We start from the raw sequence: 12,715 nt of genomic DNA on the forward strand, positions 1-12,715 counted from the left end.
CTAGTAGACCAATACTTCATGTACACTAGCAGCTCCCTAACTTGAGTTTAGGGCGTTTTTTTGCCAAGGCTCCTAAACTCCAACTCCATAAAAGCCTATGTGTGCATAGACCCTCTTAGCAGAGTTTAGGTGCTGCCGTGTTTGTTGGGTTAAACCTTCTTCTCTTGAACGCAGAAGAATCGCGTGCAGGATAGGAATGTTTTGTGGTAAAAATACGGTTTCAGGCTTTCTGTGGCTGTAGTCAGGAGCTCCCAGTGTACATGACGCTGAAACTGTGTCAGGAACAGGTTCTAAGGATGTTGCACCTAAGACTAAACATGTCCAGGTTGGTACTGTATACCTATTTTTGGCCACATTGGTATCAATTCCTGTTAAATAAAAGAATAACTAAATTTTGATCCACTCTAAAGACTTTGATGGAAGTGTTGCGTGTATTTTTAAGTAGAATATATCCAGATAGAAATAAGGGAGTTGCTGCCTCCTTTTGTACGTGCATGGTTTGAGCTGGGCCGCTGATGTTTGCTGCACTACTTGCTGAGTAGGGATGAACTCCGGCATGTTCACACACTCCACCTGCAGAGCCCGCCAGGAAGTCGGCTCTGCATTGCACTAATCACAGGCAGGGAGACTTCTCCCGATCTCTGCAGCCGCGCATCGGGAAATGGCTCCCTGCCTGTGAATAGCGCAGCGCCGAGCCGACTTCCTGTTGGGCGCCTATTGCTGAGACTCTGACTTACTACACCCAGACCAGGTTGATATACTAAAATTGGAGAGTGCAAAATCTGATGCAGCTGTGCATAGAAACCAATCGGCTTCCAGATCAATTATTCAAAATTGATTTTCCTTTGTGATTGCTATTAGTTACCCAAGAATCATTTTAGTGCATGCGTGGGTAGTATCATTTGTGGTTCTGTAGCTATTTTGGTGGTTGAACTTTCCTATGGCTAGCCTGAATTTTTTTTGAAGTATGCAGTACTCTGGTGTCACACATGACTCCACCCCTGGTGACACAATCGCCAGCATGAATCGACTTCCCTTAATGGCTGACACTCCTGTGCTGGGCTGAAATGCTTCAGATCTTACTCACCAGAAAGTGAGGGACTCTATAGTAGAAAGCAACTTTGCCTGTTACTGAGTTGTCATCAGTGATGGAATTGCTTGTTTTGAAATGACCTTTAGGGTCGCCATACACAAATTGCAGTATCCTAGAAGAAGAATGCACAAGAAGATCGTCTATCCTTCCTCTAATTGCCAACAATGAGGGCTTGTTCTGGTTTCCCTTCTTTAATTTAATAAATGCAGGAGGTATATATACAGTATGTTGAAAGATAGATGTGTCATGTGGAGAAAAGGGATTGTATGGCCACGATGAAGAATCCTTACTGCCTCTTTTAGAGTTCCCAGGGCAACAAATACTTCAATATCCTAGCATGAATATTACTAAGCATGAGTAGGTTTTTACTAAAGCTCTTCAGCTTTATTATCCAGGCTCGCCCATTGTGTTATGTTACTAATACAGGTACTATGACAAAGCGGAACAAATCTACACGGACTATACACAAGGGAATGAACACACGTAGCCAAGTCAAACCTTTTTATGGTTTTGTTACCTTTTATGCAATAGACATGTCAAAAGTCCCTGGGTGCGTTCCAGTCTAGCCACTGCCAGCTGCTTTAACCAAAAGGTTAATCAAATATTGCTATCTTATTAAACATACTGAAGAGCATTCAGATAATGTGTGTTTTTTTTTTTTATTATTATTTAAATTATATTCCTGCTCTAAGCCAGGCACTTGGTTACAGTAGAGTTTTTATATATAATTTAACTTGTAACTCTTTGATTAGCCCTAATAAGCTTCTGGTTATCTCCATCTTTATCAGTAAGGCTGCATTCACACCTAGGCGTAGGCAATAGCGGCGTTTTCAGGCGTTTTTTTCAGCGGTTTTTTCGGCGTTTTGTCGCGCGAATATGCGCGTATGCGCGCGTTTGCATACAGCGTTTACCGACGTTTTTGTTCCTCGTATTTTTTCTTATAATCCAATAGGAAAAATGATAATCCCTGACATCACTTGTTGCTATCCTAGGATTTTTATTTTCCTCTTCCTGTGTGAATATACCTCTTCCGGGTCATCATTGTGCTTCCCATTCCAAAATGAACGACGATGAGATGGCATGTATGATGGCAGCAGTCACTGCCACCTCGTATATGCTATACCAGGGACAGAGGAGAAGGAAGAGGGCACGGAGATATTGGATCCACCCTGTTATTGCCGGTCGGGAAGAAACAGGACAGTTTTGGGTCCTTTATAAAGATCTCCGAGAGCACGAGGAGAAATTCCTGGACTACACCAGAATGTCTATGAAAAGGTTTGTAAAAATTATCTGTATTCATTGTTTTTGACATTGTACCTTTCCATGTCCACTAAAAAACGTTTTTATTTTTATTAACAGTTTTGATGAGTTGCTAGAACTGCTCAGCGGTAGATTACAGAGGATGGACACCTATTTCCGCAATTCCATACCCCCTGTGGAGCGACTTATCATCACACTGAGGTAAAAAGTTCCAAAATGATGCTCTAGTGCCCATAACAAAATTCTATACTCACCGTATAACTACCTACCCCCTTCCTACTATTCATGACTCGCATCACGGTGCCACCATTACATGACAGACTGTGCCCCATTACATGACAGACTGTGCCCCATTACATGACAGAATGTGCCCCATTACATGACAGACTGTGCCCCATTACATGACAGACTGTGCCCCATTACATAACAGAATGTGCCCCATTACATGACAGACTGTGCCCCATTACATGTCCTGACCTGACCCATTCAGACTGTGCCCCATTACATGACAGACTGTGCCCCATTACATAACAGAATGTGCCCCATTACATGACAGACTGTGCCCCATTACATGTCCTGACCTGACCCATTCAGACTGTGCCCCATTACATGACAGACTGTGCCCCATTACATAACAGAATGTGCCCCATTACATGACAGACTGTGCCCCATTACATGTCCTGACCTGACCCATTCAGACTGTGCCCTTACCTTTGCGAATCTTGCCCGTATGTGTCTTCAAAAAGACGTGCCATCTACATCTTCTGTTCCGTGACAGGCGGAACATTCAGCGTCCTATGAGGCACTGTGTTCAGTGTTCGTCCATCACGGGGGCCCTCTCGTCCTCGGACGAGAGGGCCTCCGTGATAGGCAGAAAGCAAACACTACAAACACTATTGCATACATTACCCAATAATATTATATTTGTATATGCATCTAATATTAAAAAACACACGTTTTACAAGGTCCAATTTTTTTTATTTTTTTAGGAAGTATATTATAAACTATATTCATCCTATTTTTATTTTTTTTTATTTTTTGGTCAAAAAACAAACTTTAAGCTAACGTAGCTCATAGAAAACAAATAATTTGACTGCAGTTGAACTAGAGTCTGATAACACAACATTACAGTTTTTGGAAACTTGGGGATTCCCCTGGGTCATCCACCGATATGCCAGCGTCTATGGCTTTGCCAAAACTAGACCAATCTGATCTAGATGTTGTACCATGCGGCCAACGTGATGGTGGTGTTGCTGGTGGTTGTGGTGGTGGTGGTGTTGGTGTAGGTTGAGGATTGTAAGGTGGGAGTGTAGGCAGGTGTGTGTAATCGGAAGGGTATGTCGTGCGAGAAGGGTAAGTAGGAGGTTGTGGAGGTAGATGAAATGTTTGTGAAGTCGTGGGATGGTAGGCAGAAGGTGTCGTCTGTGGGCGTCTGTAAGGTGACATTGTCGAAGTGTGCGTATGCAGGTAAGGCGGATCAGGGAGTGTTGAGGAAGTGTATGCAGAAGGTGGTGTTGGTAGTTGAGGGTGGGTAGAAAGTGTGGGCGTCTGAGTCGGGTAAGGTGGTGCGTGTTGAGGTAGGTGGCTGTGAAAAGGTGGTGCTGTGAAGTGACGAAGTGTTGGTGCTGACAGATGTTGCGGGTGTTGGTTAGCATAGGGGCCATACGGTGGTGGTGGTTCTGGGGATAGGTAGGGTTCTTCAGGTGGAATAAATGTGTTGATGTACCGTATGGTACCTGCCAGCATATCGGCTTGTAGGCTTTTGGGAACCCTGTCCATTAACTCCGCCAAACATTGGGCCGACTTGTTTCCGTATGAAGGGGTATTAGTATTAGTACCCATTCTGTCCTTCATTTCTGACATGATCTGTAGCATCATTGTCACATTGGGGTCTGATTCCGGAGCTTTTCTTTTGGTCCCCCTCGCAGCTACACGCGGCACCGGCCTTGGCGTTGTCTGCAGCTCTCCCAGAGGTGTTGCCGGCGTAGATTGAGATGAACTGGCCAACTGGCTTTCCGGCTCCAGACCCTCCAGTGTCTCATCACACGAATTTCGGCTGCTGTTATCCATCGCGACAGGGGCGGTCGGAGCAGCTTCCTCCCAGCTGTTTTCAGTCCTGAAAATATAAATGAATTATTATAACTTTCGTATACCAATTGCGCTCACTGTCCTTAGTACAGATAATAGTTTACCTCGCCAAACTCAATGAAGGTCTCAAGAATTCCAATTCCTTAGCATGAATGTATTCTTTGATGTGACATGCCGCCGATCCACTCCTGTTACTTGTTACCAGTCTCATGTATCTTGCATAGGCGTCACGAAAGCTCTTCCATTTGTCTTTTATCAGTTTCACTGTCAAAAACAAAATAAAATAATATATATTATTTTCTTTGTAGATATTTATCAACTGGACAGTCTCTTGGAAGTCTACATTATGCCTTCCGTATAGGCAAGTCGACAGCGAGTTATATTATACGTGACACCTGCTCTGCTATATGGGAGGTTCTCCAGGAGGTAGTGTTCAAGAAACCTACTGCACAGGAATGGGCACAGATTGCGGAGGTATTCTGGCAACGCTGCAACTTTCCTAATTGTGTCGGAGCAATAGATGGGAAGCACATTAGGATTGTGAAGCCCATGAGAAGTGGAAGTGAATTCTTCAATTACAAGAAATATTTCTCTTTTGTATTGATGGCTGTAGCAGATGCAAACTACTGTTTTACTTACATAGACATTGGGTCATATGGGAGCAGCGCGGACTCAACCATCTTTGGAAACTCGAACTTTGGTCAAATGCTGCGATCAGATGATCTTGACCTACCACAATGCCGTCCTCTCCCAGGCACAAATGGCCCTCCACTACCAAGTGTTTTTGTGGGTGATGAGGCCTTTTCTTTGGGGACAAACCTCCTGCGGCCTTATTCGGGGCATAGTTTGACAGAGGAGAGAAGGGTATTCAACTACCGCCTAACCCGGGCACGGCGAGTAGTTGAATGCACTTTTGGAATACTTGCCAATAAGTGGCGGCTTCTGCACACTCCCATAGTGTTAAACATGCAGAATGCCGTCACGGCTGTCAAAGCTGCGTGCGCCTTGCACAATTTTGTGAGGCAGCGCGATGGCTTCGATTTCGAAGAACCGGTTACTGAGACTCTGGAAAGAGCTCAGTGGACTGGTGTCCGTGGGAACAGGCAGGGCTCCCATGTACGGGATCAGTATGCCGCATATTTTATGTCTCCTGAAGGACAGGTGCCATGGCAGCTGGATTCCATTTAATTATTAATATTATTCTTTTTCTGTGAGACTGTCAATGCTTGACGTACTTTTTTGAAGAATACATCATATGCTGTTGTAATAAAATAAAATAAAAATATGTTATTAATGTATTAAGAAGTCTCATGTTTGTTTTATTTTGAGGTTTTTTTTAAATCGGTGTCATGGTGTCAGGATGGGAACAATAACTCACAGGTCCTGCCTCAGTGGTAACATAGGGTTGTTGGTTACTAGGAAGGGGAGTATCCCCCCAATGGGGGCACTGTACTGTATACATAACTGATGTACTGATGCACTGATAACAATGATGGTATACTAATCCTCCTAGGTGGAATAGTATACCATCATTGTTATCATTGAATAATACAGTGCAGTGCCCCATTGTTTGTGTCAATGGGGGGCATAGTGCGTCAGGACATTGGAAGGCTAGCAAACGGCCAAATCTGAGGCCCCGTACACACGACCAAACATGTATGCTGAAACTGGTCCGCGTGCCAGTTTCAGCATACATGTTCGGTCGTGTGTGGGCGCGAGCGGGCCGAATTCCAGCAAACATTTGCCCGCCGGGCCTTTTCCCAGCCGGCAAATATTCCTGGACGTGTTTTAAAACCGTCTGCTGGAATCCTGCCCGCTCGCACATGTACGGTCGTCAGTACAGACCTACCGTACATGTCCAGGCGCCCGCTGTCCCTCGCATGCGTCGAATGACTTTGACGCATGCGTGGAAGCCTTTAAATGGCAGGCCCGCCCACGTCTCCGCGTCAACGCCGTGTCATCGTCGCGGCGACGACGCGGACACGCCCCGCGTATTGTTTACGCGCGGACTTCTGTACGATGGTGTGTACAACCATCGTACAGAAGCCCTCTGGCAGACATGTACGGTGAAAACGGTCTGACGGACCGCTTTCACCGTACATGTTTGTTCGTGTGTACCCGGCCTGACACTCGTGCAGCAGCATAGGTTCTTACAAAAGGTGGTGTCACTAGATATTTTATTTAACCACTTCAAGACGGCAGTCAGCACAAATATTATACGGGCACATTTTGTCTCTTGCAGATAGTGACACAGGTCTGTCACCTCCACCAGTCTACCCTCTTCCCACACGGTTAGAACACTATATTGAGGACACATTCCCTTCCTCACCCCCCTAGTATGACTATACAAACATTGAATTTCCAAAAAAAACAAATATAATATCTACTTATGTTCATTTTACTTTTCGCCGGAGTTTACCTTTTTTGTCTTTATTTTCCATTTCGGTCCAGTTAGGATATATCTGAGAGGCAATTTTGTCCCATGCCCTCCTCCGCACTGTTCTCAAACTGTAGGATGGATCCTTGATGTCATACAGGCAGGTGTGCTCCTTCACCATGCTAATAAATTTCTCTGTCTCCAGGACAGAAAGTGTATCACCGAGGTCTGATGCCATGCTTGCTGCTGGGATACTGATAGGCAAAATGGTGATTTTGGGACTTCCTGTTTGAGATTATGTACTTTCTTTTTCATTTTCAGTATTCAAATATGAGCAGCAAAGGCGCAAAAACGCGTGTACATACGCTTGTTGTCGCGCAATACGCGCGTATCCGGCGTTTTACATTGCTTTCAATGGAAAACAAAAAACGCGCTAATACGCGCAAATCGCGCGTATTGCGCGACAAAAAAGGGTCCGGAACTTCTTTTGACTACAGGCGATGCGCGTTAGGCGCATCAGCGTGCAGATGTGAACCGTCCCCATTGACTAACATTGTATTTTGTCCCTCTGGCGTTTGTTCGCGTCGCGCTACATGCGACAAAACGCGAAGGTGTGAATGGGGTCTAAATGCAGCAGCTTGTGTATAAAATTCAGGGAAATGCAGGGCTCTTTTTAACTAATAGCCAGATTCATAGAGATGGCCGCAACTTTTCGGCGGCGGCGTAGCTTAGCGTATTTAGGCTACGCCGCCGTAAGTTAGCGTGGCAAGTACTTGATTCTCAAAATACTTGCCTGCTAAGTTACGGCGGCGTAGCCTAAAGCGGGCGGGCGTAAGGGCGCCTAATTCAAATTTGTCTGAGGGTGGCGTGTTTTATGGTAATAAGGCTTGACCTGATGTGATTGACGTTTTTTTCGAACTGGGCATGCGCCGGGCGCTTACATTTCCCAGTGTGCATTGCGGCTAAGTCCGCCGCACGGGCCTATTGATTTCGACGTAGACGTAAACGACGTAAATCCCTATTCACGGACGACTTACGCAAACGATGTAAAATTTTCGAATTTCGAAGCCGGAACGGCAGCCATACTTTAACATTGGCTACGCCACGTAGGGTGCAGCGTTAACTTTAGGCGGCCTATCTCTTACGTAAACGGCGTAAATGTACTGCGGTGGCCGGGCGTACGTTCGTGAATAGGCGTATCTACTGATTTACATATTCTACGCCGACCGCAATGGAAGCGCCACCTAGCGGCCAGCCGAAATATTGCAACCTAAGATAGGACGGCGCAAGCCGTCGTATCTTGGATATGTTTCAGCGTATCTCTGTTTGAGAATACATTTAAACACAGGTCGGCGCAGATTCTGAGTTAGGTCGGTGTATCTACTGATACGCCGACCTAACTCTACCTGAATCTAGCTATAAGTGTCTGAGGAAAGAACTGTCTCAAACTGGCTGTGTACCCAATGGATACCAATCGGAAACCTCACTTTATTGTAAGTATAGACTGGAAACAGTCACGGTCAGAACACAATAGCGCAGCGGGGGCGATCGCTGTACTAGCATCAGATAGTACAGGATTCTTCCTGGGCTCTTTCGTTTTTTTGGGGGGTTTTTTCCGTTCAGCCTGCTAGGTTGAACGAAAAAAAAAATCTCAGTCTGTACCAGGCTTAACTGTATGTCTGATTACATGTTAATTAAACAGATAAAAGAGAGCTACAGTTGTATGCCAATTTAGGCAGAATAATTGGCCATTGTTAACTTAAAAAACATTGTGCATTGTGTTATGTAAATTAATTTGATTAGTTAACCACTGAGCACATGGTGTAATTGACTTTGAATACAAGAGCCAGATTAGCGTAGTGTGTATCATCAGTTGGAGGAGCCACTGCCTTTTACTTGCCTGATAAAACAAATGTTATTTGCAGTATATTCAATAAATGAAGTGGTCTATTGTTTACCATAGATGGCTCCAAAAAAAACAAGTGCTGCTCTTGATTCCAAGTTTTGCTTGTGTTTATTAAGCCCCATACACACTATAATTTTTTCTGGAGATTTTTGTCTTCAGATTTAACAAAACCATGTAGTGCAAGAGCCTGCCTGATTGCATACAAATTGATACTCTTAAGGTTTGACCTCATATTATATAGTTTTGGTAAATCTGAAGACAAAAATCTGCAGAAAATCTAATAGTGTGTATGGGGGTCTAAGGCCTTGTACACGCGGTTTGATTGTTGTACTTTTGTCAAAAGTGCGTGTGCAGGATTTTGTCTAGCATACTAACGATGCGCAAATTGTCATTTGACAAACACGAACATAGTGACGTAATATGGGAGTATAAAGAGGAAGTCTATTTCTCAAGCGCCACCCTTTGGGCTCCTTTTGCTAATTTCGTGTTAGTAGAAGTTTGGCGAGCTTTGATTAACGATTTTCAGATCGTAAAAAACAAATGTCTTTTAAAATACGTTTGGCATAGCTACATCAGTAGCACCAGCAAAGCAGATTCATTATTATCCCATTAAAGAAGATGAGAATTTCGACATTTCATCTATTGCCACGTCACGAATGTTAAATGGTTACTAAAGGAAATATATATATATATATATTTTTTTTTTAAATAACAAAAAAGATTATACTTACCTCCACTGTGCAGTTCGTTTTGCACAGAGTGCCCCCGATCCATGTCTTCTGGGGTCCCTCGGCGGCTGTCTCTGGTCCTCCCCGCAATTAGTCACCACAGTCATGTGAGAGCTCGCATGGTGGTCACTAATTGCGGGCACGCTCCTGTGATACAGCGAGCAGCCATAGCCGCTCACTGTATCACTCGGCCCCCCCCCTCGGCGCGCTGTGTCACTGGATGTGATTGACAGCAGCGCCAGCCAATGGCCGCGCTGCTCTCAATCCATCCGCTCTAGCCAATCAGCGGCCAGGCTGAGTGGCGAAGAGAATATCGTGACCGCGCGGGACTTTTGAGGGGTCAGTTAAGTATAACGGGTGCTCGGGGGCCGGCAGCAGCAGATGTTTTTTCACCTTAATGCATAGATTGCATTAAGGTGAAAAAAAAAATTCCTTTACAACTCCTTTAATTCTAGATTATGAACAGTATTTTACAAGACCGAACTCTCGGTCATGTGTGACAACATGTCAGCTTTGTGAAAAGGAGCTGAGACTAGGTAGGAAGATTTCCTTTACAAGTAGGGGCTGTGAAGGAAAGGGAAGGGGGGCTGTTTGTGGACAGGGAGGGGCCAGAGGTTTGTGTGTTTACAGATTTGTGTATGTGTGGGGCTGATATATACAGATGTGAAGGGGAAGGGGGGGCTGACATATATACAGGTGTGAGGGGGGCTGAGTGTGTACAGGTGAGGTGGTTAGTGTGTGGATTCAGTGGGATGGCCCATGGGCAAGCCCTGGGGAATGTTGGTGGTCAGGCTCCAGGGGGCCCAGGCCTAAAGCTGTGAAAGGGGCCCAAACATTTCTGATGGCTGCCCTGCAAATGAGTAAGACTTTTATGTTGTAAAAAGAGATGTTGAAAAAAATGATTTGAGAAAAAGGATGATCCTTTGGTCCTCTATAGAGAATCGTGAAAGATCTGAAGTGTTGTGAGCATATTGCTGAGTGAGAAGCACGGCAGGCGCTAGCACTCGTATGTGGACAATCAAATTTCTCCTTGGCAGCAGCCCAAGTGTTATGGTAGACATGTCTATCCTGGATGCCTAGCTAAACTGAGATAAACATACATGGGCCAACTCCTCGAACGGATGTGCATTTCTTGGGCTTATTCAGTAACTGACAGCAAAAGTACAGTAACTAAAATAGGAATCTGTCACTATTTTTTTTTTTTACAGAAAAGTGGAATCTGTCACTTTTTAGTTTCCTGGAGCTAGATGAGTTAAATAGAAGTTATGATATAGGTTAGTGCACTATCCATTTTGCCTTACTTCTTGAAGAAGTCTGCCAGCATTAAGGCCTTTGAGGAGAAGTGCATTTCAGTCCTCCCTCAGCATTTTTGCAGTATTATATAATAGTACTTAGCCGATATGTAGTTCCCCAGTGATCTTCACTGGGCAGCATGCTCAGAATCACACAGCGGCTCCTCATAATGTTTCCAATACTGTACCTCATTCCCTGAGCAGGTGATTAGCCCGTTCACATTCCTCACTGTCATGGAATTAGCCTTAAAGTAGAACTATAGGCAAAACTTTTTTTTTTCATTTTGGATAGAGTAATGCCCTGTACACACGATCGGTTTGTCTGATGAAAACGGACCGATGGACCGTTTTCATCGGACGAACCGATCGTGTGTGGGCCCCATCGTTTTTTTTTCCCCATTGGTGAAAAAAAATCCGTGCAAATTAAAAGAATCTCATGGGGATCCCCAGGTCACCAGAACTAGTGTCCCCATTGGAAAATTTCCCCTCCTATTACTTTTCTGGGGACAACTCAAATTTTTTTTTTTTTTTTTTTACTTTCACTTTCAGTGATAATGGTAAACAGGAAAAACAGAGTGAACCTCCCTAACGAAGACACAGACGGCAATAAAAACTGAGAGGGGATCTCATTCATCTCCCCTTTATCCAAAACTGAAAAAAAAAAATCCTCTATTTATACTTTAATTGTCAGGGTGCTGTAACAAGGAATGTCTAGAGAAACATGGATGAATACATTGTAACGGCACCTTGGTTCTCTTGTAAAAGCTGAGTGCTTATTGAAGCTTTAAGGACAGATAACAGTATAAAGGCTTTCTTTCATCCACTGTTAAAGCATCAATAAACTCTGGAGAGTTGTCATGTAGTGACTTGGATGCATTTCAGGTAAGTATATTTATTGTACAACACAAAAGGTAAACAGGATAACCACAAAAAGGTGTACTTATCCTTTTAAGCTGTAGTTACTAAGGGGCTTATTTAGTAAATAGTTAAGAGCGCAAAGTGGATTAACCAATAGCAACCATTCAAAAAGAGATTCCGGTTGTTCTGTGGGTTATAATTAGGGTTGTCCCGATACCACTTTTTTTTAGGACCGAGTACAATTCGATACCGAATACCGATACTTTTTTTTTTAAATGTCCCCCCACAGATGCAGCCATGTCCCCCCACAGATGCAGCCATGTCCCCCCACAGATGCAGCCATGTCCCCCCACATATGCAGCCATGTCCCCCCACATATGCAGCCATGTCCCCCCTATATCCAGCCATGTCCCCCCATAAATCCAGCCATGTCCCCCCATATATCCAGCCATGTCCCTCATATATCCAGCCATGTCCCCCCATACCTAGATGCCGCCGCCCCCGGGGGCAGAATCAGGGACTTCTGCCATGTTCTCAAGGTATTTATAGATATCCTAATTTTAACCAGACCCAGCCAACATTGTCAGGCTGAGAAGGTCCATCTAATGTGTACATCATTCAAAGGATATTGTAGGACATCCCTCTAGGCCAGGGATATGCGATTAGCGGACCTCCAGCTGTTGCAAAACTACAAGTCCCATCATGCCTCTGTCTCCGAGTGTCATACTTATGGCTGTCAGTCTTGCTATGCCTCATGGGACTTGTAGTTCTGCAACAGCTGGAAGTCCGCTAATTGCATATCCCTGCTCTAGGCTATAAACTGCAATTGCCATACACACTAGCCGAAAGTCGAGCGTTTTTTATTGAACTGGCCGATGCTGCCCGATATTGTACTAGGCTTTATCCTAAAGGTATCTATTGATATTGTTAATAGCCCAAATACTGTCTGTTGAACAAAGTTGTCACATCTTCATTGTTTTCCCTACGGGACAGGTAGATTACAATGTTTTTAGATCTGCCAAATGCATGCAAAACTGGCTCAAACATAGTAAAAATCAACACCGTGGGCCAGATTCTGAAAGGACTTACGACGGCACAGCGCCATGTACGCCG

At 44.4% G+C, this 12,715-nt stretch overlaps 2 protein-coding genes across 2 annotated transcripts; one reads left to right on the plus strand and one right to left on the minus strand.

Moving 5' to 3' along the window:
- The first annotated feature begins 1,958 nt into the window (after positions 1 to 1,958).
- On the plus strand, positions 1,959 to 6,078 carry LOC120924255 (protein ALP1-like). Its single transcript, XM_040335114.1, has 3 exons — positions 1,959 to 2,368; positions 2,453 to 2,554; positions 4,750 to 6,078. The coding sequence occupies exons 1-3, from the start codon at positions 2,154 to 2,156 to the stop codon at positions 5,627 to 5,629; spliced, it is 1,197 nt and encodes a 398-aa protein (XP_040191048.1). The 5' UTR covers positions 1,959 to 2,153; the 3' UTR covers positions 5,630 to 6,078.
- LOC120924264 (pollen-specific leucine-rich repeat extensin-like protein 1) lies at positions 3,418 to 4,758 on the minus strand. The gene is made up of 2 exons (XM_040335116.1): positions 4,546 to 4,758; positions 3,418 to 4,469 (listed from the first exon to the last, which is right to left on the minus strand). The coding sequence occupies exons 1-2, from the start codon at positions 4,650 to 4,652 to the stop codon at positions 3,479 to 3,481; spliced, it is 1,098 nt and encodes a 365-aa protein (XP_040191050.1). The 5' UTR covers positions 4,653 to 4,758; the 3' UTR covers positions 3,418 to 3,478.
- Positions 6,079 to 12,715: the final 6,637 nt, after the last annotated feature.

The sequence above is a fragment of the Rana temporaria genome, chromosome 1 (assembly GCF_905171775.1).
Source record: "Rana temporaria chromosome 1, aRanTem1.1, whole genome shotgun sequence".
In the NCBI taxonomy this organism is placed as follows: domain Eukaryota; kingdom Metazoa; phylum Chordata; class Amphibia; order Anura; family Ranidae; genus Rana; species Rana temporaria.

Bases quoted from the DNA above. Each gene is read 5' to 3' on its own strand.
- LOC120924255 (XM_040335114.1), top strand. From the start codon at position 2,154: ATGAACGACGATGAGATGGCATGTATGATGGCAGCAGTCACTGCCACC. The intron at 2,369-2,452 runs GTTTGTAAAAAT...TTTTATTAACAG, and splicing joins ACCAGAATGTCTATGAAAAG to TTTTGATGAGTTGCTAGAAC. The intron at 2,555-4,749 runs GTAAAAAGTTCC...TTTTCTTTGTAG, and splicing joins CGACTTATCATCACACTGAG to ATATTTATCAACTGGACAGT.
- LOC120924264 (XM_040335116.1), bottom strand. From the start codon at position 4,652: ATGAGACTGGTAACAAGTAACAGGAGTGGATCGGCGGCATGTCACATC. The intron at 4,470-4,545 runs GTAAACTATTAT...TTATATTTTCAG, and splicing joins CCTTCATTGAGTTTGGCGAG to GACTGAAAACAGCTGGGAGG.